Source organism: Protopterus annectens, chromosome 8.part0, assembly GCF_019279795.1.
Source record: "Protopterus annectens isolate FY-2018-M chromosome 8.part0, PAN1.0, whole genome shotgun sequence".
Taxonomy (NCBI): domain Eukaryota; kingdom Metazoa; phylum Chordata; order Ceratodontiformes; family Protopteridae; genus Protopterus; species Protopterus annectens.
The window spans coordinates 105,988,920-106,010,596 of NC_056741.1; the positions used below are offsets into that span (position 1 = coordinate 105,988,920).

The 21,677-nt window shown below is 39.2% G+C and overlaps 1 protein-coding gene across 1 annotated transcript in view; it reads left to right on the forward strand.

Annotated features, from left to right (window-relative positions):
• Positions 1–17,137, forward strand: part of LOC122807977 (C-type lectin domain family 10 member A-like) — a 129,490-nt gene extending 112,353 nt beyond the window's left edge. The window contains exon 4 of the mRNA XM_044079002.1: positions 15,549–17,137. Coding sequence (XP_043934937.1) covers positions 15,549–15,687 — 139 coding nt within the window. The 3' untranslated portion in view covers positions 15,688–17,137. The remainder of the gene's footprint in view (positions 1–15,548) is intronic.
• Positions 17,138–21,677: the final 4,540 nt, after the last annotated feature.

The window sequence follows — 21,677 nt, forward strand, 5'->3', positions numbered from 1 at the left end:
AATTTGTCAGCTAACAGGTTGGCAGTTTCCTCCAGTTCAGCTTCATGTTTAGACTCCTAGCATTAAGCAGCAGAACCTTGACTTTGCTTCCAGTAGATTTTGTCACATCAGAATTTTGTGTTGCTTTGACACTGCCTAAGAAAGGCAGTACTGGGGAAGCAAGTGCCTTTGCCGGTATCCAACAACACAGGTGCAGACCATTTCCGGCTAAATAATATGGTTCAACCAAGTCATTCCAGACTGAGAGATTCTGAATTCCCCTGGACTGACACCAAAAGCTAAGCCAATTGTTGAAGTCCATCATTTTTTGTTTAAATTATGGCAGCATCCTGGGAGAAGGTAGAATGCTGCTTAAGGCTAGGGATATAATCGCATGTGCACATAATCTGAGAGTTCAGTCATGACTCTCTTCATATAGTCCAGAGAGTTATGTCTCAAGTAATTCACCAAACATTAACTATGATAGAATCATAATGGCACTTGCTCTTGAGTGAAGTGACATGGTATGATACACTTATATGTATATTGTTGATGTATTAGGACATGTCTTGTTGTAGTAGAGCAGATCAACTACTGACACAGTTCACATTCACATGTCCTGATGCAATTGCTACCTTGCAGAGTTCATTGTATGTGCAGTTGTGTCGCTATAACTAAGGATTATTGAGGGGGTCAGCAACACCATTGTGCGACTATTATTATTTGTGTCAGAAAATGTTCTGCATGAGCCAGTCAACTGATTTGTAATGTGTCCTGATATGACATCAAACCACTGAAACACAGCTTGCCCAATAAGCAATCAAAATACCCAAAACCACAATCAGCGTACTTGTTAAACTGACAAAAAAATACACAGCAGCAGAAGACAACAGAGTATTTAATTACACAAACTTTTGAGCACTTTCATTGCAAATCAAAATGAAATTCATCAGAAACAATGTGATTTCTACTTCCTCCCTTTTATACACTTCAAAAAGGTGTCAAAAAACAACAGCAAAATTTAAAGATATACACACATTAAAATACCAATTCTATTCCCAATAGTCCTGTATCAAATATTCATGCATGGTAAACATTGTATAAAAAACCTTAATAGCAAACACATTAAGAATTAGTAAACAAGAAACATATATAACTTATATAATCAATTGAAATATTTAAAAACATTTTTAGAAAGGTTTGGTTGTAGAAGTCCTTTGGCAGTCTGACTTAATTTTCAACATAGGCTTGATAGATATTAACAAACTGGTGAACCAAAACACAAAGAAACACAGTCAAGGTTGGAACAAAAAAACATCAGAACAAAATGAACCAGGTTTATTAAAATAGGTTTTAGCACTTTGGTCTGAATGTAACCAAAGACTTCTTCAGAAACACCATTACAAACACTAATCTCTCCATATATACCCCTCCTCAAAGGCAGCATGTGATAAATACAGCCAACTCCTTAGCTCAACACTTTCTGGAATTCATAAACTCCAATGCCCTGGATCAACTTATCCACACCTCCACCAGGGGCAACAATATCCTAGACCTAGTCATTACCAACATGAGTGACCGGTGTGCCACACCTGAAGTCAACTCCTCGTTGGAAAGATCTGACCATAAGCTAATCACCCTTGATATCCACATCTCGCCCCCACCCCCCATTAAGGAAACCACGGTAAAAAATTTCTCCAAAGCCAACTACATGCTTCTTAAGACAGAAGTGGTGAACTTCATTACATCCATGCAGATGGACAATACAGTCACAACTGCTGAATCCTACACAAATGCACTCTATAAGCACTTACATGAGTGCACGGATTGTGCTATCCCACACAGAACCAAGACACTATCCTCCAAAAAAAGGAAGCCGATCTGGTGGTCCCCTGCCATAAACAAACTGTACAACAGAAGGAAGAAACTGTTGCAAAAGAGAGTAAAATCCCATGAGTGGAGGAGCTCCCTGGTAGCCTCAGTAAGAAGCTGAAATCCCTTATAAGATCCTCTAAAGCTGGCTATGAAAACAAAATCACCACTAATTATAAGGACAACCACAAAGCATTCTATAGCTATGTCAAGAATCTCGATGGCAACACCCAGATCTGATCTGAGTTATAGCACAATGGCACAAAAATTACAGAACCAAATGATATTGCCAACATCCTGGCAGATGAGTTCAGTGCTAACTTTACTCCCCCCACCCCCTAAAGGGCCCATATCTATACAGGAAGAATGCAGAGTCCCTGTAATCACAACTACGCAGGTAAAAGCTGCACTCTCTAAAGCCAAAAACACAGCATCCATGGGACTGGACAACATCCCAGGCTGCGTTTTCCATGAACTTCAGAACGAACTGGCACCCCACTTAAGCACCATGTTCAATAATAGCCTCGTGTCAGGCTTTGTGCCCACTGAATGGTGCACAGCAGCAGTTATCCCACTCCACAAAGGGGGAGCCACCACTGATCCCAGGAACTATCGACCTATTAGCCTGACGAGCCTGGTCTGCAAGGCCATGGAATGTATCATCATGGAACTCATAAACAAAGACATTGGTAAGCTCCAAACTCTGGATCCCACCCAGTTCGGATTTGTGAAAGGCAGATCATGCCTCCTGAACCTGATCGACTTCTTTGAGGCAGTCAACAAAGCTGTAGATAAGGGTAAGGTGGTTCACACAGCCTATCTTGACCTCGCCAAGGCTTTCAACACCATCCCCCATTCTGGAATTATAGCTAAACTCACTAAACTAGGTATAAATCCCTACATCACAAGATGGGTTGCCAACTGGCTCACTGACAGAACCCACACTGTAAAAGTTGCAGACTCCAAATCTGACCTCAAAGCAGTGACAAGTGGAGTACCACAGAGTTCCGTCCAGGGACCTCTCCTGTTTGGTATCTACTTCTCTAAAATATAGGCTAACACAGAAGGCCTCTGGCTAACGAAGTTTGCAGATTACTGCAAACTAGGAGCAGTAGTCAAGTCCCCAAATGGTGTGGACATCCTACAGAAGGGCCTCACTGAGACAGATGCCTGGTGTCAGAGCCATGGCCTCAAGCTCAATGCCAAAAAGTACAATGTCACCCCCTTTGGTAAAAACTCAGTACCCATGAATTACCACATAGGCAGCAATCTACTTAACACCAAATGTGTGATAAGAGACATTGGGACCCAGGTGGACAGTAGTCTCTCCTTTGATAGTCACATCACCACAGTAGTCAGAAAGTCCTTCTACATGGCACACTTCATCATAAAAGGGTTCTCATCCAGGCAAAAAGAGGTCATTGTTCCCCTCTATTTGACTCTCATTAGACCTATTATACAGTACAACACCCCTTTTGGAATGAACCTCACAAGACATCTGCAGCAACTGGAAAGGTCACATAAGTATCTCACAAAGAGGATTGCTGGCCTCAAACAAATGCCCTACACTGATCATCTCAAAAAAACCCAACTTTACTCCATAGCATATTGCCTACTCCAAGGTGATCTCTGCCTAACATATAAAGCTATGTCAAACCCAGATCTGTTGGACATGCTACACCTAAAGAAATCCCAATCCCTCCAAGCTACATGCTCTAGGGACCTAAACCTTGTCAACAGAATAAACAGGACATGCTGGGTGGATAGATTCCTGTCCCAGGGGCTTCCCATACTCTGGAACAAGCTACCCATCTATGTCAGGCAAAGTTCTTCATTAGCACTCTTCAAGAAAAATCTTGATGAGTGCATGGGAAATAGGAAATACACCCTGGGGATCACTTCTGTGTCTCTGCTCGACAGTGGCACAGAAAAATAACTTTCTTAGGTGGCATAAGCCAAGGAATCTTGTTGGCTAGGCTTACGTAGGCCCTTGGGCCGATAGCCCGGTACCTACCTATGAACGTATGAACCTATGAACCTATGAGATAGATGTTTAATAAAGTAAAACCAAATTTATAAATTACATATATATGAAAATAAAATTAACAACATTCAAAAATTCTAATAAATCACACCACACTCCAATGCCCTGGATCAACTTATCCACACCTCCACCAGGGGCAACAATATCCTAGACCTAGTCATTACCAACATGAGTGAGCATTCTAAGCTTAAGAATGCTAGCAATGGATAAAGTGTCATTAAGACCAGGATGCACACACGCATTTAACCTAATTTGCCATCTCCATCTAAGTTCTTTATATTCAATAAGGTCACTCCAAGGGCCACCTCTTACACTTTTGATAACCACATCCAACCCCATGAAAACAAACTTAAGTTTCAGATTTTCAGATACATGTTTTGAAAGAGCATTGTTATTGTTGGCCTTCATAATATCCATAATATGTTCATAAACATGCTCCCTGAGTTTTCTTTGGGTCTTCCCAACATAAAAACACTTACATTGCTTACAAAGGGATAAATATATAATACCAGTAGTGTTGCAATTACAAATGTGTATATAAATTCCATTAACAAAAGCTGCTTCCTGTTCAGTAAAGTATTTGCATTGGCTATGGAAGCCACATTTATATGTACCTTTTCTTCTAGAGGTAACCATAGCATAATCTCTACCACCACCTTCTAAAATTTCCTTGAAACACCTCCCCTTCTTGTAAACTATTCTAAAGCCATCCCCAAAGATGTCCTTAAACTCATTGTAGCAAGAATAAATGTTCCAATTTTTCCTCAAAATCCTATAAATATGAGAACATTCAGGGGAATAGAGAGTAATCCTTTTTTAAATTGTTCAAACTACTTTCCACACTTGTTGTGTTAATTCTGTCAACAGTGTCAACCCTAAGCAAAGTTGTGAAATAACCGCAGGCCCTTTTCTGACTAACTTCCACATATGTGTTAGTAACCAATTATCTGGGATATCCCCTAGCTGCAAACATTCCAATCAAAGTCTTAGACTCCCTCAGAAAGGTTTAAATTAGGTTAAATGCATGTGTGCTTCCTGGTTGGTCTTAATGACACTTTATCCATTGCTAGTATTCTTAAACTTCATTCTTATGCGATGCGATTTATTAGAATTTTTGAATGTTGTTAATTTTATTTTCATATGTGTGTAATCGATGGATTGGGTTTCATTTATTATTTTATTTTACATTTGTTAACCGGGAAAGTCCGACTGGGTATATGCCCATTTTCAGCAGAGGCCCGGGTAGAAAAGCTCCATATATTCAGGCATATGAGATTTACATAATATAAGAGTACATTCTAGCATATCAGATGAAAAAAGAAACAGTATAATTATAGTAAAGACACAGTTCAACAGGAGAAATGACCTATATGTCAGAGTATAATATCATAAGGAAGGCTCCATATAGTCAGACAAGCAAAATTTCACATAATATAAGAGTATAATCTAACATTTCAGAGGGAAAAAAAACAGTGTATTTATAGCAAAGACACAGTCTGACAGGTAATGACATATATCAGAGTATAATAACAGTATAAGGTGCAAGACATTTGCCTAGTAGTATTAATTTCTCACATAGAGAAAAGAGTAAACATCGTACTGCAATTATCTGCTAGTTAAAGGATATGAAATACTGATAACCTGTCGACAACTAGTAGTAGAGCTGGCAGCTAATTAGTGGTACAGGAGAAGGAGGGGGGTTCGTTGGGATATGGACAAGAACATAGCCAGTGAGATTTTAGGTGTGCTTTAAGAGCATTTTTTAAAGAGACTGCTGGAAGGGAGAGTAGTTAAAGCAGTGGGAAGTGAGTTCCAAATTTTGGATATGGAGTAGGAGAATAGTGCTTCCCCTGCAGAGTTGTTGGGTTTGGTGACTTGGAGTACATTTTTGTTGCAGGAGCGAAGGGGTTTGGAGGACTGGTAGGGTTGGAGAAGTGTATGAAGTGAGGGAATTTTAAGAGGTGGTTTACAAGTTTATGAGCAAAGGTAAGTTGGGTTAGGTGTAGGAGTTGAGGGAGCTCAAGCCAGTACAGGTTTCTAGGGGAGACACAGTGGTGATTTCTGTGGGGGTTCTCTGATGCAAATTTTGCAATTTTATTGTAGCAGTCTTCGAGTTTCTTTAGGTCTGATTGTCGAAGATTTGTGAGTATGGGTGATGCATAGAGTAGGATTGAGATTATTTGGAAAGTTGCGGTAGAGATTCTGGATGGTTTGGTTAGGTATTGTTGGTTTCTGTACAAGGCACCCAGTTTTTTGTGGACTTTTTTATTGTGAGTGATATGTGAGTGTCAAATTTGAGTTTGTTGTCAATCTGTACACCGAGTAGCTTAGTGTGGGCTGTTGGTGAGATGGAAGTGTGGTCTTTGGCAAGTATGTTGAAATGGGGGATGTTCGGGGTAGAATTTGAGGGTTGAAAGATGAGGAGTTTGGTCTTATTTGGGTTGAGGAGGAGTTGAGCATTTAATAGCCAACTTTCACCAAAAGAGAAAGATGCTTGAGTGATCTGTTGTAGTTCTATTAGAGTTGGAGCTGAGCAGATGAGAGTGAAGTCATCTGCATACTGTATGAGGGAGGCATGTTTGGTGGCGGTGTGCAGGTCATTGGTAAAAATGGAGAAAACCAAGGGGCCAAGGGTGGAGCCTTGGGGAACCCTGAGAGTAACAGGGAGGTGAGGGGATAGATCGTTGTGGCAGACAACTGACTGTTGCCGGCTGTGTAGATAGCTGTGGAACCAACTGATGGCAGGTATGGAAAAGGAGAGATTGGAGAGTGCAGAGAGTAGAAGATCATGTGATACAATATCAAAAGCCTTTGATAGGTCAAGAAATACAGCAGAGGAGAAAAGGCCATTGTTTTTATGTTGGAGAATGGTGTTAGTGAAGGAGAGCAGAGCAGTTGTGGTGCTATGGTGTGGTCTGAAACCATGCTGTGTGTAGGAGAGGAGATTATTGTCTAGGAGATAATTGGGGATCTGTGAGTTGATACATTTTTCGAGTATCTTGGAGACAGATGAGAGGATGGCAATGGGGCGGTAGTTGGAGAGGTCTGTTGAGGGGCCGCCTTTGTGTAGGGATATGATGTGGGATATTTTCCATAAGGTTGGCATATAGAATTCAGATATGGAGAGGTTGATTAATATGGAGATGGGATAAGCTAAAACATCAGCTGCTATTTTTAGGTATTCTGTAGGCAGGTTGTCAGCTGCTAGTCTTGTGGGTTTAAGTTTTTTCAGTATTTTTTTTTATGTTGGAGGTGGGTACTTTGGAAAGGAAGAATGGTGGGAGGGGTGGAGTTGGTTTGGGTGTGGGGGGGTGTTGATATAGAGAAGTGTTTTTTTAGTTAGGGATAGAACGATCTCTGTAAAATGTTTGTTGAAAGAGTCAGCTATGCTAAAGGTGGAGAGAGGAGTGGTTGGTGGGGGGTGTTTACCTTCCCTGGGCAGAGGATAGAGTTAATTGTGGACCAGAGTTGCTTTGGGTTGTTTTGGGAGGAGTTTAGGGATGTCTGATAGAAAAGGGCTTTGTCTGCTTTTACGTGCTTTTTGACTTTGTTACTTGGTTCAAGGAATAGTTGCCTATCTGAGGGATTTTTGGTTGTGCGCCATTGTTCCCATATTTTATCCCTGGATTTCATAAGTTCTTTGGTGTTTTTTTGTAGCCAGAGGGATTTTTTAGTTCAGATTTTGGTGCATCTTTGGGGGGCATGGGAGTTAAGGATGTTGAAGAAAGTGGTGTTAAAGTAGTGGACTGCTTCATCTAGGTTGAGGTATTTTAGGGGTGACCAGTTTGTTTTTTGTAGGGAGGGGGTGAAGGAGCTGGAGTTGAATTTAGCTTTGTAGCGAATGTGTCAATGGACAATGGGTTTGCTGCTATTTATGTGGTGTTTTAGTAGGAAGGTTGGGGAGTGGTCACTTAGGGAGTCAGGTAAGGAGCCTGCCAGGTAAGAGTGAGGATCTTTGTTGTCTAGGGCCCAATCAAGAATGGTGTGATTATTGGGGTTTTTATTCATCCTGGTTGGGGATTGTATAAGCTGTGAGAAGCCATGGAGATCTAGGTGGATTGCTGGGGGTTTGCTATTGCAGGATAGCCAGTTGATGTTAAAGTCACAGAGTATGATGGTTTCTTGGGGTAGGGAGAGACTGGCCTGGTTTAATAGGTTTTCAAGGGGGGCATATTTTGGCCTGGAGGGAAGTAGCAGCCCATTAAGTTGATTGCTTTCTTAGGATTTAATTTTAGGGTAGCATAGAGGATTTCGTCCTTGTCAAGCTGGGGAGCTGATTGGGTGAGAATTTGGAAATTGAGGTGATGTTTATACATCAGTACCACTCCTCCTCCTTTTCTGGATTTTCTGTCCTTGCGGAGGATGTTATATCCAGGTGGGAGTATTTCTTCACTTTTGATGTGAGGTTTAAGCCAAGATTCGGTTAGGATAAGGATGTCAGGGGAATACAGGTGTATGTATGCCTGGAGGTCTTGGATTTTCTTACAGATGCTTCTGATGTTAAGTGACATGAGGAGGTCTGTTGGCTTTTTATTAAGTGTGATTTGGGTGATAGGGGAGCTATCTGGAGGGGGTTTTGTGGAGAGGTTGGAGAAACTGGGGCCAGGGATAGGGTGCACGTCTCCACTGAGAGTAAGTATAGAGAGAATGTGGAGGATATGTTTTATATATGCAGTGAAATGCTTGTGGTATTTTAAGAATAATTTGCATTCAGATGAGGTGCGGGCTTGGTAATTAAGTAGGTGTGGTGGAAGGAGGCATTTTGGGGTTGGAGTAGCGAAATTGTGTGATGGGAATTTGAGAGGGGTAGTTGACAGAGTGCAATGGAAGTGGATGGGAGAATTGACTGATATGTCTACGTAAGATGTAGTAAATTCTAGAATAGTGCAGCAGAGGATTATAATTGTAGTAGTTAGTGGCATGACTGTGTTGAGATTAGGATGTATGATAAGTAGGAAGGAGGAGTAGAGGGGTGGAGATTATGGGAGGTATGAGTTGATTGGTTGGATATTAGTGGGAGCGGTCTTTTGCTAGATTAAATTTGAGTACAGCTGGTAAACTTGGTTCATTCAGTTCTGGTGTTTTTTGCTCCAACCTGGACTGTGTTTCTTGATAGAGATTAAGACATTAATACATGTGTGGGGCAGTGGCATTTAATAAAGGTTGAAAGTGAAGCTCCATCTTCTCAACAAAGGTTTCCCAATCACCAACCCTTTCTGGGCATTCCACCTTCTCTAAAATGGTAAAGCCAAATTTCTTAAAATCCTTTCACACCCAAGAATGCTTGTATAGGGCATTACAAGAGTTTGCTTGACCAATTGCATGCATTTGCTGATAGATTCATGTCTGCAAAGGTCCAATAGTATTTCCTACATATAATGCTGCACATGATAGACAGAAGGCTATATATACAAGCTCTTAGTATTGCAGTCTAATCTGCTCTTGACTATAATCAATCTAGGAAAACCTTCCACCGAAAAACAGCTGCCTTAAAAAAATAAATCTACATTGTTTTCAGGTTTCGCACCACTTCATGTCCCAACCTGTGGTAGAAACATTGTCATAACCCTTGCCTGCTTCTAGGATGGTTTTAAAATTTTTGTTATTGTTTAAAAACAAATGTAAGTTCTTGCCTCAAACAGTTGGTTAATGCAAAACATCCAAAAACAGTAGTCAAGTGTGCATTGATGGAACTTGTTTTGTATGGGCACCACTGTAAATAGTTTATTTATTAAGTTTTGATGTTATATTGTTCTTTTTTGTGTTTTACTTTTTATCTTTCTTTCTATTATGGTTAAACATTTCCATTGCTATCAGTTTCTTGGTTCTCTTTTATCTTACAAATGCAATCAAGTGAACTTTGTATTTTGCTTTTCATGTATGATTAAATGATTTCTCAAAACAAATAAAATATTTTAAAGTGAAAAAAAATCCTTGTCCAATTTGTGACAGACTGGTAGGTGCAAGGTCTAGTATAATCCAAATATTGCAACACTGATTACTGACAACACAGCTGGGAGTCACCAGGAAGCAGCACATCATAGACCAATTATACCATAGCAATACCAAAAACACCAATATATATGTGCTATTGATTGGTAATTACATAGTCATCCAAATTGCCTGAACAAAAGCAATGTGATAGAGATTAGTCTCTCAGGAGCAATATTGATGACATTACACTGGCCTGAAGGATTCCTAAACCAGAAAAAAATGAGTTTGGCATGATGGCAGCCTATGTTGTGGTAGACAAACTGACATGTAAAACCATAAGGTATGACAGAGCTCTTCATGCATGTCACAAATGCAGGAAGAATCCTAGTATTGACCATCCATTACCAAAAATAATGTCAAGTTATAAAGAAAAGATGATTGGCTTTAACTATTGGCTAAACACTTGGTGTTATTCTAGGGGGATAACGTATATGTGACCATGGGACAAAATGACTGAAAGCCATAATTGCTTAACCAGGAATGGTTTGCACTTCTTATTCTGAGTCTTCTGTATACTAACAAAAGCTTTTTCTGCCACTGTTGTGCCTCTTTAGGCAGGATAAAGCTGATAGACCTCTCATCCTAACTTTTGAAACAAATCTAACAGTGGACCATATCAAGTTCGATGTATTTCATGCTAAAATTTTAGACAGCAAACTTGCTGACATTGAGACACTGCAGCGTTTGGAGCACATTCATGTTTGTGATGTTTCATAAACTTAGTTTAAGTGCCCATAGAGTACTTTCTCTTTACCTGGGTGTCATGTCTCATGACAGATGCATCTATTCCAAGGCCACCTATTCCCCTGATGGCAGCAAGCCACCAACCATCATGAATGAACAACTACTGAAGACACTCTCCAAATGAACAATACCTTATCCATGGGACTTGACTGTCTATTAATAGCACTACACCATCACTGGTGGGCAACTCAATAAACTCTTTAATCTGAGGCTAGCAACTGGTTTTGTCCAACAGGTGTGGCACACAGCTGTTGTGATGCCACTTCACAAGGGTGGCAGTGGCATTGACACTGGGAGTTACAGTTCTATCAGTCTAATGAGTCTTATATGCAAAGCCATGGAACATATCATAACTGACCTAATTAACTATATCAAACATCTTATCAGACTTCACCCCAGCAGTTTGGATTTGTCAAGGGTAGATCCTGTCTAATGAATATTGTGAATTTCGTCGAGAGGGTAAGTCAGGCTGTAGACTGTGGGCAAGCTGCCCACTCATTCCAACTGGACATCCCCAAAGCACCTAATACCAAACCACATGCAAATATAATAAACAAGCTGAAGGAGCTCTAAATTAACCCATATGTGGTTAGGTAGTCAGCCAACTGTCTTAGGGACAGGACTTATACAGTAATTATAGGGGTGTGTATCCTCTGTGTACATGCAGGTGACCATGAGAGTTCCTTGAGAATCTCTTCTAGGGCCACTGATATTCAGTATCGACATCTCAGATCTTAGCTTATCCAATGACGATCTATGATTAGCAAAATTCATAAATGGCAATAAGCTGGGAGTTATTATCAACCCTCACCGACAAATAGGCACTCCAACAGGAACTGGTTTACAAAAAATGGGTTCAAACTGTATTCCAAAAATAGCATCATTGTATCCTTTGCTAAGCACCTCCTAATTTCAAGTTATAGCATCAGTAACATACTGCATCAAGTATCTGTTTTGAAAGCTCCTTCAAATTTGACCATCATGTTGCAAAAGTGGTTAGAAAACCCTTTTACTCGAGATTTTATCTCACTAGTTTCATCTAGACTCAGTACGAGTGATCTTTGCCTTCTTATAGGGCTATAAAGGATCCAGTAGTCTAAGAACTCCTATATCTCAATAAATCAAACAATCCACCTAACTTTAGATCCACAGATATAAATATACTCAAACAAATAATTAAGACAAGGAGGAGGGGTAGATTTATCACACAGCACTAACCCCCTTCTCTGGACCAAACATGTTCACAGTATTAACTCATGTGACATGCTGCCTGCCTTTAAAAATAAGCTGGACAACTGGATAAGAATTCAAAAATTCACCCTGATATGATTGGCCTGGACCTCTTTGGAAAGTGAGAAAATACCTAAGGGTGATTACTGACAAGGACGAGATGGCCTCACAGCTCAGTTGCTTTGTAACTCCTATGACACTGTGATGCAATAGTCTTCTCCTCTGTGGTGAAATCAGACCAGCAGACCATCATATTTTACTGGTAACACAACAAAAGACTCAAACCATTAATCCCACTGTCTTTAATGATTTCTGTAAGACAATGTCCTATCACTTTTTAACGACTTAATGAAATACAAAAGTTGTTCCCAACAGAGAACCCATTAGCTAAAGAAGCCAATTACACCACCAACTTTTGCCTCAAGTAGAATTATTGTATTGAGGATATGACGATGTGAGGCACTTCCATCTGTGTCAGGGAGAATAGGGCATTGCATGTGTAACATATGCCAGCATAGTTAGCTGGAGTTTTGTAAATAAATTTGTTTAATTTGACTATCACACTGACTTGTACAGATGCTTGTGTTAAAAATGTATCAACAGTGTTATTATAAGCAATTAAAATATGTTTAGACAAAGAATTCTGGAGGGGAAGAATAGAAGTTTTTAAAATTGTTCTGTAGCTTTCAGATACTGCAACATATCATAGTAAAACTCTGAGTGCATATTGTACCAGAGTCACATGATCAAATGTGATGTCATTCTATAAACAGCAGTGTGAGGATGAAACACACAGCGGCTTGTTTTTTTTTTTTTCCTTTGGAATCTGATGTAAAAATCTATGAGAGTTATAACAGTTGTTCAGTTAATTCAGTTCAGTACAGTTCAGTTCAGTCAGTTTGAAACTCATCACCCTGTCTTGTGGAAGTTAGCATCACAGTATCTAATCTTGCCTTCTTGTATTAATTAAGTTAGCTAGGGAACAGTTATTTTTTAGACAGTCAGGAAATACGAGATTACTTAAATAGTGTTTTTCTGCATCTGTTTGAATCTGCCCAACTGTGTTATATATATTTCTACTGTGATTGAAACCCTGGTGTTTTTTGTACTTAGATATTTAGTTTTGTCATGTTTTCTATTTTAATCAGGAAAAAACAAAATAAAAACCTAGCAAGGTTAGAATTTCCACTGTGTGATTCCTTAAATCTATTGTATTAGAAACAACATAGGATATATGCAAATGAACCTTTAAGGGTATCAGGTGTTTCAGCTATATGGTAATTCTGAATGTCCATGACTTTTTTTAAGTCTATTTATGGATAAATTCAGGCCAATAAAGCCAAATCCCACTAGCTGTGGACATCCATGTTTTAGCCTTCTTATGGCATCATCAGCACAGCATAAGTGTAATGTTTGGCTAACCTTTAGAAACACAGGGTTGTCGTACCCAGCTGATATCCATAACAAATTGGGTGTGTGCAAAATATGCCAACCAACAAATTAAAACAACGAGTAAAATGTCACACAGAAAAAACAATCAGTGGAAAGTCTAGCTTTACTAGATTTTTCTTTTTAGTTTTTACTGATTGCTTTTTTTCTATGTGACCTTTTTACTTATTGTTTTAGTTTGTTGGTTGGAATATTTTGCAGACACCCTAATCGTTATGTATGTCAGCTGGTATGAAAACCCTGTGTTTCTAAAGGCTAGCCAAACATTCCAATTATGCTGTGCTGATAATGCCATAAGAAGGCTGAAACATGCATGTCCACAACTAGTTGGGTTTGGTTTCATTGGCCTGAATGTGTCCATAAATATACTGATGTCTTTAAAGAGTCATTTGCATATATCCCATGTAGCCTCTAATACAAGAGCTTTAAGGAACCACACAGTGGAAAGTCTAACCTTGCTAGACTTTTATTTTGTTTTTACTGATTGTTTTTTCTGTGTAACTTTTTACTCGCTGTTTTCTATTTTATTTATTATTAAATATTTTTATACATTTCATTGTGGTTGGTCTTTTAGAGAATACTTTTAACATCTTGACAGTACTTGTTCTTATTTTTAGTGATGCTGTGGTCACTCCAGAAAGCCTTGATGCTTTGGTTACACTCTACCGTTTATAATAGTATTGATTTTACTCAGTATAATTATATACCCTTGTAAGAGCCTGAGAGTGGTTGACTGACTAGTGGTAGCATGGTTACCTTAAAGTCTGGACAGATGGGTTACAGCTAGTAAATCTGTACCAGCCTTTCCCAAGAGTGTGTGTATGGGAAAATCAAATACCCAGGTGTGGGTGTATTACCTACTTGGAAGTGGGACACAGTGCTCCAAAGTGAGTCTTGTTTGGGATCTGGAGAAACAGATAGTACAGTTCCAGGTCTGGAGCATCCCTGTGTGCTCTTGGGGGAAATTGTGCTTGATGCAGAGAGATGCATCCAAAAATACTATGTAAATTCATTCATATTCATAGTGACTGTCTCTCACCGGTGACAGTGTTGAGGACTGAGGGTCCTTGAATACTGGCCTGAGGTAGAGAGGCCATCACAGAGGCCTTTGTCTCCATCCACCACAATTATTGCAAATTTAAAAATATGTCCCTTTGGTATAATCCTGCTACCAGCACACTCTGTAATAGATGTTAAAAAAAAACTAAATTCCACTTTCCCTCTTTCTAGGTCTACAAAGAAATCAAGTATCCGACCAAGAGCTGTAAAGTCAAGTATGAACTAAATTTTGAAACCTCCTTTGATGATAACCATAATTCCCAGCTATACTAGGTTCATTTAGTGAATTGTGTTGTGGATGATCCAGTCAGGGAGACAGGGTAATGAAGGCATTGCTCACTGATCTCTTCATCGTGGAGGTTAAGGCATACATCATGGGATGTGTTTTTTGCTAATGAATCTCTTGTGGAGAATAGGGTCTTACAGGAAGCTATCTACTTTAGAAGGGAGGCTGTGACTGCTTGAGGGGCTACATCATTTATGAAAGTTGACTGCCAATAACACATAGCACATACTGCATGTCTCTCCACACAGCGTTTATGTACAACAAAAGTCAGACATTAGGACAAGTACTGCAAAATCCCTGGTGGTTGCCTAGACAATGCCTTCATCATGACTGACTCTTGAGAAGTAGGTAATTAGTGGCAGTTGTCAAGTCCCTGTGTGTGTGTGTGTGTGTGTGTGTGTGTGTGTGTGTGTGTGTGTGTGTGTGTGTGTGTTTGTGTGTGTGTGTGTGAGTGTATGTGTGAGAGTGTCTATGTGAATGAGTATGTTCATGTTGTAATTCAAGCCATCTTGGGTCAAAGTGTATACTAATATTAATCATTCCCTTCCTCAATACTTGTCAGTGGATCATACTTTCCTAAATTACTCTTGTTTCTATTTTTATAAGACACACCGTCTCAATTCTGCATCCACCCATGGCAAAAAAAATTCTTTTAAGAGATCACAGTTGCAAAACACTACTGTTAACAAAAATTCAATATGTTGTCTCATTTTAAAAAGGATAAACGGAACTGAAATGTGCAAACTTATAAATCAAATAAGCAACTATGATCCATATCATAACATAAACAGACCTGCCTCAACAAAGAGTGACAAAAATATTATAAAAATTACTTTATTTATAAATGTTTTAACCAGCATTTTTTTTTTCTTTGCTTCCTTTTTCTCACAGATTTTTTGTCAATGGAAAACCTAGCAGCCGGGAAACAGATGAAGACTGTGCTTTTATGACATACCCAGATGGTCTATGGGATACTGAGAAATGTGGCTTTTCTTATCGATGGGTGTGTGAAAGAAAGATAAATAAATGATGAAAGATATTATCTAAGAAGTCAACAGCATTATCATCCACTAATCATAATGGCAAGGGTTTCGAAACTCTGAGAAAAATGCTGCCAAAATAATGAAGCCTGCTGTATATGATAAAAGTACTATGATCAATTGATATGGCTTTTAATAGCCCCAGTGGTTTTGACATGCCAAATTTTGATGGTCATGTGCTGTTTTCTCACTCAGTAATTTAAAATATAAAGCATCTTTATTTATCTTCTCCTCGATGCACTTTAAGTACAAATTCAGCTTTAATGAATCTAAAGAAATTATTTTTCATGCCTGCTTTTTTATTTATTTATTTTTCTTCCTGTAATGGCACTATTCATCACATGTATTATACTATACAATGAACAGAACTTGAACAAAATGAACACAAACTGATGACTGTTCAAACTAAGATTTCCCTTGTACCTCAAAAGCAGGTGAATCTTATTTGCACAGATGCAAGTCCAGATCATCACGTATATACTTGACAGCAAATGATATGACATACTGCTAAGTGATAGTACAAATGAGACTTTGTAGTAGAAGTATGTGGTCATGCAGTTGTGCCATTTTAAATCATTACATTAAAGTCACAATGACTCCAAATCTTTAAACCAAATTAAAATTACATACACATATTTCAAATATCTTATTATGGCTTTTCAAAAATTTCCCTAAGAAAGGCATTGATAACTGGTGTATTTAATTTTCTATGTTGCGGACAGGGGAAATACAGTATTCATAAATATAACTTAAAAAAATAAATAAAACTGATAAGAATAAGTTGCACAGTAATTGAAATGTATATATTTGTACCCATACACAACTTATGGAAGGGATCATTATGTGTTAAATTATTGCAAAACCCTCAGAACTTAAGAAAGCATAATGGCTACCTACCCCACATAGTGGGCATATATTCCATTCTACAGAACAAGCCATCAGCTCCAATAAGATAAATCTACTTCTACCTTATCCTAAAGATGGCAACTCTCAGTCTCCTGCATTCTTAATCCCATACGTCTGTAAAGACTGATGTTCCCATTAGGAATATTTGGAAAGTTTTCTCACTTCTTAAGAAAAACTTTATCTCTCTTCACCCACATGTTCATAACGTGTCATTTGCTATCGATATTGAAATTTGTTCTCTTTTTTATCATTTGCTTTTTTTTTCCAGTTTTTAGACCTTAACATAGTCTACCTTTGTGTACATTGAGTACTATGATATGCACAGTGTTTCTCAACTACAATCCAGTAAGTAAAAGTTTTTGTGATATGAAGGTTTGTTTCATTTCTTACATTGTTGTTCTATTATTGTGCGCCCAAACCAAGTTTTGAACTCAAGTCTACTAGATGGTAATCCTGTGCTTTAACTTCTATGCCATTGACCTAGGAATTATTCCATTACTTAATCTAAATAAAGCTTTAATGTGCTCAACTGTCCACAGGCACAGTCTTCTTTTTTGCTCCATAGTTTCCTTTTAGACATTTTCAAGTAGCAAACAATGTGTAGTTAAGATGGAAGTTATCAAAAAACTGAGAGTGAGAGATATTCAGATGTCTTGCTGTAAATTTTTTAGGCACATACAGTGCTGTGTAAGGTAAGTGATTTTGGAAATAATTAATATTTTTGGGAAATGCAGAGATGAACAACCTAGGTAATTCTGTAATGAAATGAGTACATTATTAGACCCAGGTGCTTACACAAAACTCTGTATTGCTTAGTTGTTTAGGATAACTTCTGGTGCATCTTTTGAGTAAAGTTGTGTCCTACATCACTTAGCATGAATCTGGATGAGACAACCTACTGTCGCAATAGCTTTGCACAATATTTGTCTGGAAAAAAATGTCTTCAATATGGAGATAAGAATACAAAATAAGAAACTAAGCTGCTCAGCCATATCAGCTTCATTTCAATTTGAAACTGACTTTTTTTTTTTTTTTTTTTTTTACAAAAAATATTTTTTTTCAGGAAATACCACGTTATACTCAATTTTATGTAACAAAAACAAACATGAAGCATATTTGACTGAAGCAGAATGAGTGAATTAGCAAGCTTATATTTTAACTTATGAAGCAATACATTGAAAAATTCCAGTGATAGTCTGACATGAAACAGACTACAACATTGAAAGACACCAATGTCAAAGCTAATGAACATAATGCTAATGAATCTGGGATAGATCATGATTGCACCATTAGTTAATATAAATGTGTGCTTCTGTATCAGAGAGCTTATGGTCCAAAGTCTTTTTGATCAACACACGTGTTGGATTGTAGGCATCTAAACAATGACTATGCAGATGTTTGCATAAAATGTATTTGAATATCTAATATGTTATGATAGAAAGGCATGAATTAGTTTTATAAAGTGCAGTCATATTAATAAAGATACATGGATGAAGCACGCATTTATATTACCCTATCGAATGATATAAATAGCGAGCGCTATTTAATCATACCTTAAATATCTAAACCACAAAACACTGAACACACTGAACAGCAAATTTTTTCCCAGGGAAAAAATTCACTGTTCCAAAACACATACACACAACACGACCATGCCAAAATAAATAAACCACACACATACACTTAACAAAACCATAATTCTAACCCTACACTACTACCTATCCACTCACCTTAACTCAACCCTAACCCTAAAGCCCCTAACTACCGCACAATCACCTTACCCGCTCCCTAACCCTAAAGTCCCTAACTACCGCACACTCACATTACCCGCTCCCTAACCCTAAAGTCCCTAACTACTGCACACTTACCTTACCCTGATCCATTCCCACACTTACTTAACCTGGTCCGTAACCTCCGTTCGCATACTTACCTTAACCCGGTCCGTAACCTTCCCACCACAGTAAAGTAAATAGCGAAACCATGGAACGGACAACCGAAATCTTACCCTAGGTAAGATCTTGAAGTTCTGTGACTTCGCTATTTTCAGTTTTCGACAAAAACGGAATGATATTATAGCATTTGAAGTTTTAAAACTTTGATGCAATAATATAGATCCATGAAGCACATGTGATTGTCTTACTTGGTAAGTAACATAATAAAAAAGAATAGCAAATTCACGCATCATTCCTTTTTTTACCTCAAGATGCTGCATTGTTTTGAAAAGGATCTAAAAAGGCACAGAAAGTCTTCCAAATGGCTTTGCTGAAATTATTCAGTCAATCAAAAAGTATAAAATAGGGTAATTTGTGTTTCTCTACAATACATATCTAAGTCTGAAAACCCCACGTATAGCCTGCTCGCTGCCTATGTATGATAGTCAGACTTTGGGGTTAAGTGATTGCCATAAGCATTTTTGCAATAGATTATAGCAGCACATGAAAATAGAAGCCAAAAGATCTAATGACATTGATTTCACCATGTAGAAATTTTGAATAGCAATCTTAATTTCACCACTCCACTAACACATATACATTTGTACACCTAACTATTATTTGATCTTAGAAGAAATTATTTCAGAAATATTTGTTGTCATGTATACAGGCATTAACATGGTTATAGCTCTAAGCTAAATGATTGTTTCATCTTCCCAGTGAAAGGGGTAACTGTATGGAAATTTCAAGCATGGAAGCTAATAGAATAAAATAATTTTCTGGATTACCATGCTTTTCAACCTCAAAACTTGGACCAAGCCACAAAAGGAAGGGGAGTATCAATATTCGTCAAAGATACCCACACCTCCAGGTTGGTGGCACAACACGAAGCATCGGAGACTATCCATGTGCAACTAATAGTGGGTAAAACTGCCTTCCAGTTTATAGCCTGCTACAGACCACCCTCCCAAACCCAGGAAGCCCACTCGGCCTTCCTGAGAACACTGGAAAATATGAAGGTCTCTCCAAACACCATTATATTGGGTGACTTCAACTACCCAAACATAGACTGGGAGCATTACTCTAGCTCCAACACCCTAGCCCAAAGGTTCCTAGAATTTATAAACTCAAATGCTATGGAACAACTTGTTACCACTCCCACAAGAGGGGAAAACATACTGGACCTGATCATCACCAACATGGGGACTCTATGCTCCAGACCAGAAGTGTAACCCTCATTGGTAAGATCAGACCATAAACTAATCTCACTGGATATTCACATCCCGACTCCACCCCCTGCACTGAAAACCACAGTGAAAAACTTCTCTAATGCAAATTTCACACTCCTCAAAACCGAGGTGGAATCCTTCAAAGCCCCCGGACCTGTGGAAAATACAGCCCAGACCGCAGAATCCTTTATAAACGCATTCTATGAACTCCTTCAGGAATGCATGGATCATGCAATCCCAAATAAAACCAAGAACCAATCCTCCAAAGGCAGATGTCCTGTCTGGTGGACCCCAGCCATAAACAAACTATACAATAGAAGGAGGAAGCTACTACATGATAGAGCAAAATCCCAAAAAGGGAAGGCATCTCTGATCAGTTTTAGCAAAAAACTATGGGCACTCATAAAATCATCCAATGCCAGCTTCGAAAGAAAAATTGCACAGGACACTAAGGATAATCACAAGGCTTTCTTTAGTTATGTTAGGAACCTGGGCAGGAATTCCCAGATATGCTCAGAAGTAGTCCAAAATGACAAAAAATACACCGAACCCACAGACATTGCCAACATCCTAGCTGACAGGTTCAGCGCAAACTTTTCCCCCTCCTCCCCACCAAAAGGGCAAATATCTATCCCAGGAGAGTGCTGCCCCCCTGACATCTCAGATGCTCAGGAAAGAGCTGCTCTCTCCAAAGCAAAAAACAGAGCATCAATGGGACCAGACGGTATCCCAGGCTGCATCCTACATGAACTCCAAGAAGAGCTAAACCCAAACATAAAACTATGTTCAATCTCAGCCTTACTACAGGATATGTACCCAAAGAGTGGTGTACAGCAACAGTGTCCCTCTCCACAAAGGTGGTGCCTCAACGGATCCTGGAAACTATCGCCCCATAAGCCTGACTAGCTTGGTCTGCAAAGCTATGGAAAGGATCATCATGGACCTCATAAATAAAAATATTGGGGACCTACAGACACTGGATCCTACCTAGTTTGGCTTTGTTAAGGGCAGATCCTGCCTCTTAAACCTGGTTGATTTCTTTGAAACAGTCACCAAGGCCATTGACGAGGGGAAGGTGGTCCACACAGCCTACCTGGACCTCGCAAAAGCCTTCGATACAATACCCCACTAGGGCATTATAGATAAGCTCACCAGCTTAAATATAAACCCCTATGTCACTAGATGGGTTGCAAAGTGGCTCAAGGACAGAACCCACATGGTTAGAATTGCTGGAGCCATGTCAGACTCCAAACCAGTTACAAGTGGCGTCCCACAAGGCTCAGTCCTGGGACCTCTCTTGTTCGGTATATATTTCTCGGAGGTACAGGCCAACACGGAAGGACTGTGGCTGACCAAGTTTGCAGATGACTGCAAACTGGGCACCATAATCGACACTCCAGCCGACACAAGCATCCTCCAAAAGGGCCTCATAGAAACAGACAACTGGTGCCAGAGCCATGGTCTGAAGCTAAATGCCAAAAAGTGTATAGTCATCCCCTTTGGCAAAAACAAAGTGCCCACAAATTACCACATAGGTGGTAATCCATTAAGTACAGAAGAAGTAATTAGGGACCTGGGGATCCAAGTTGATAGCAATCTTTCATTTGACAACCACGTGGCCAAAGTGGTTAGAAAAACATTTTATATAGCCCACCTAATCATGAAGGGATTCACATCTAGATCAGGGGAGGTCATCGTGCATTTTTACTCATCCCTCATCAGGCCCATAATTGAGTACAATGTCTCTTTTGGGATGTACCTTACCAGACACCTGCAGCAACTGGAAAGACCCCAAAAGTACCTCACCAAGAGGATCAAAGGGCTCAAACAGATGCCATATGCTGCCCGGTTAAAGAAACTCCAGCTCTACTCAGTGGCATACCGCCTGCTCAGAGGCGATCTATGCCTGACGTA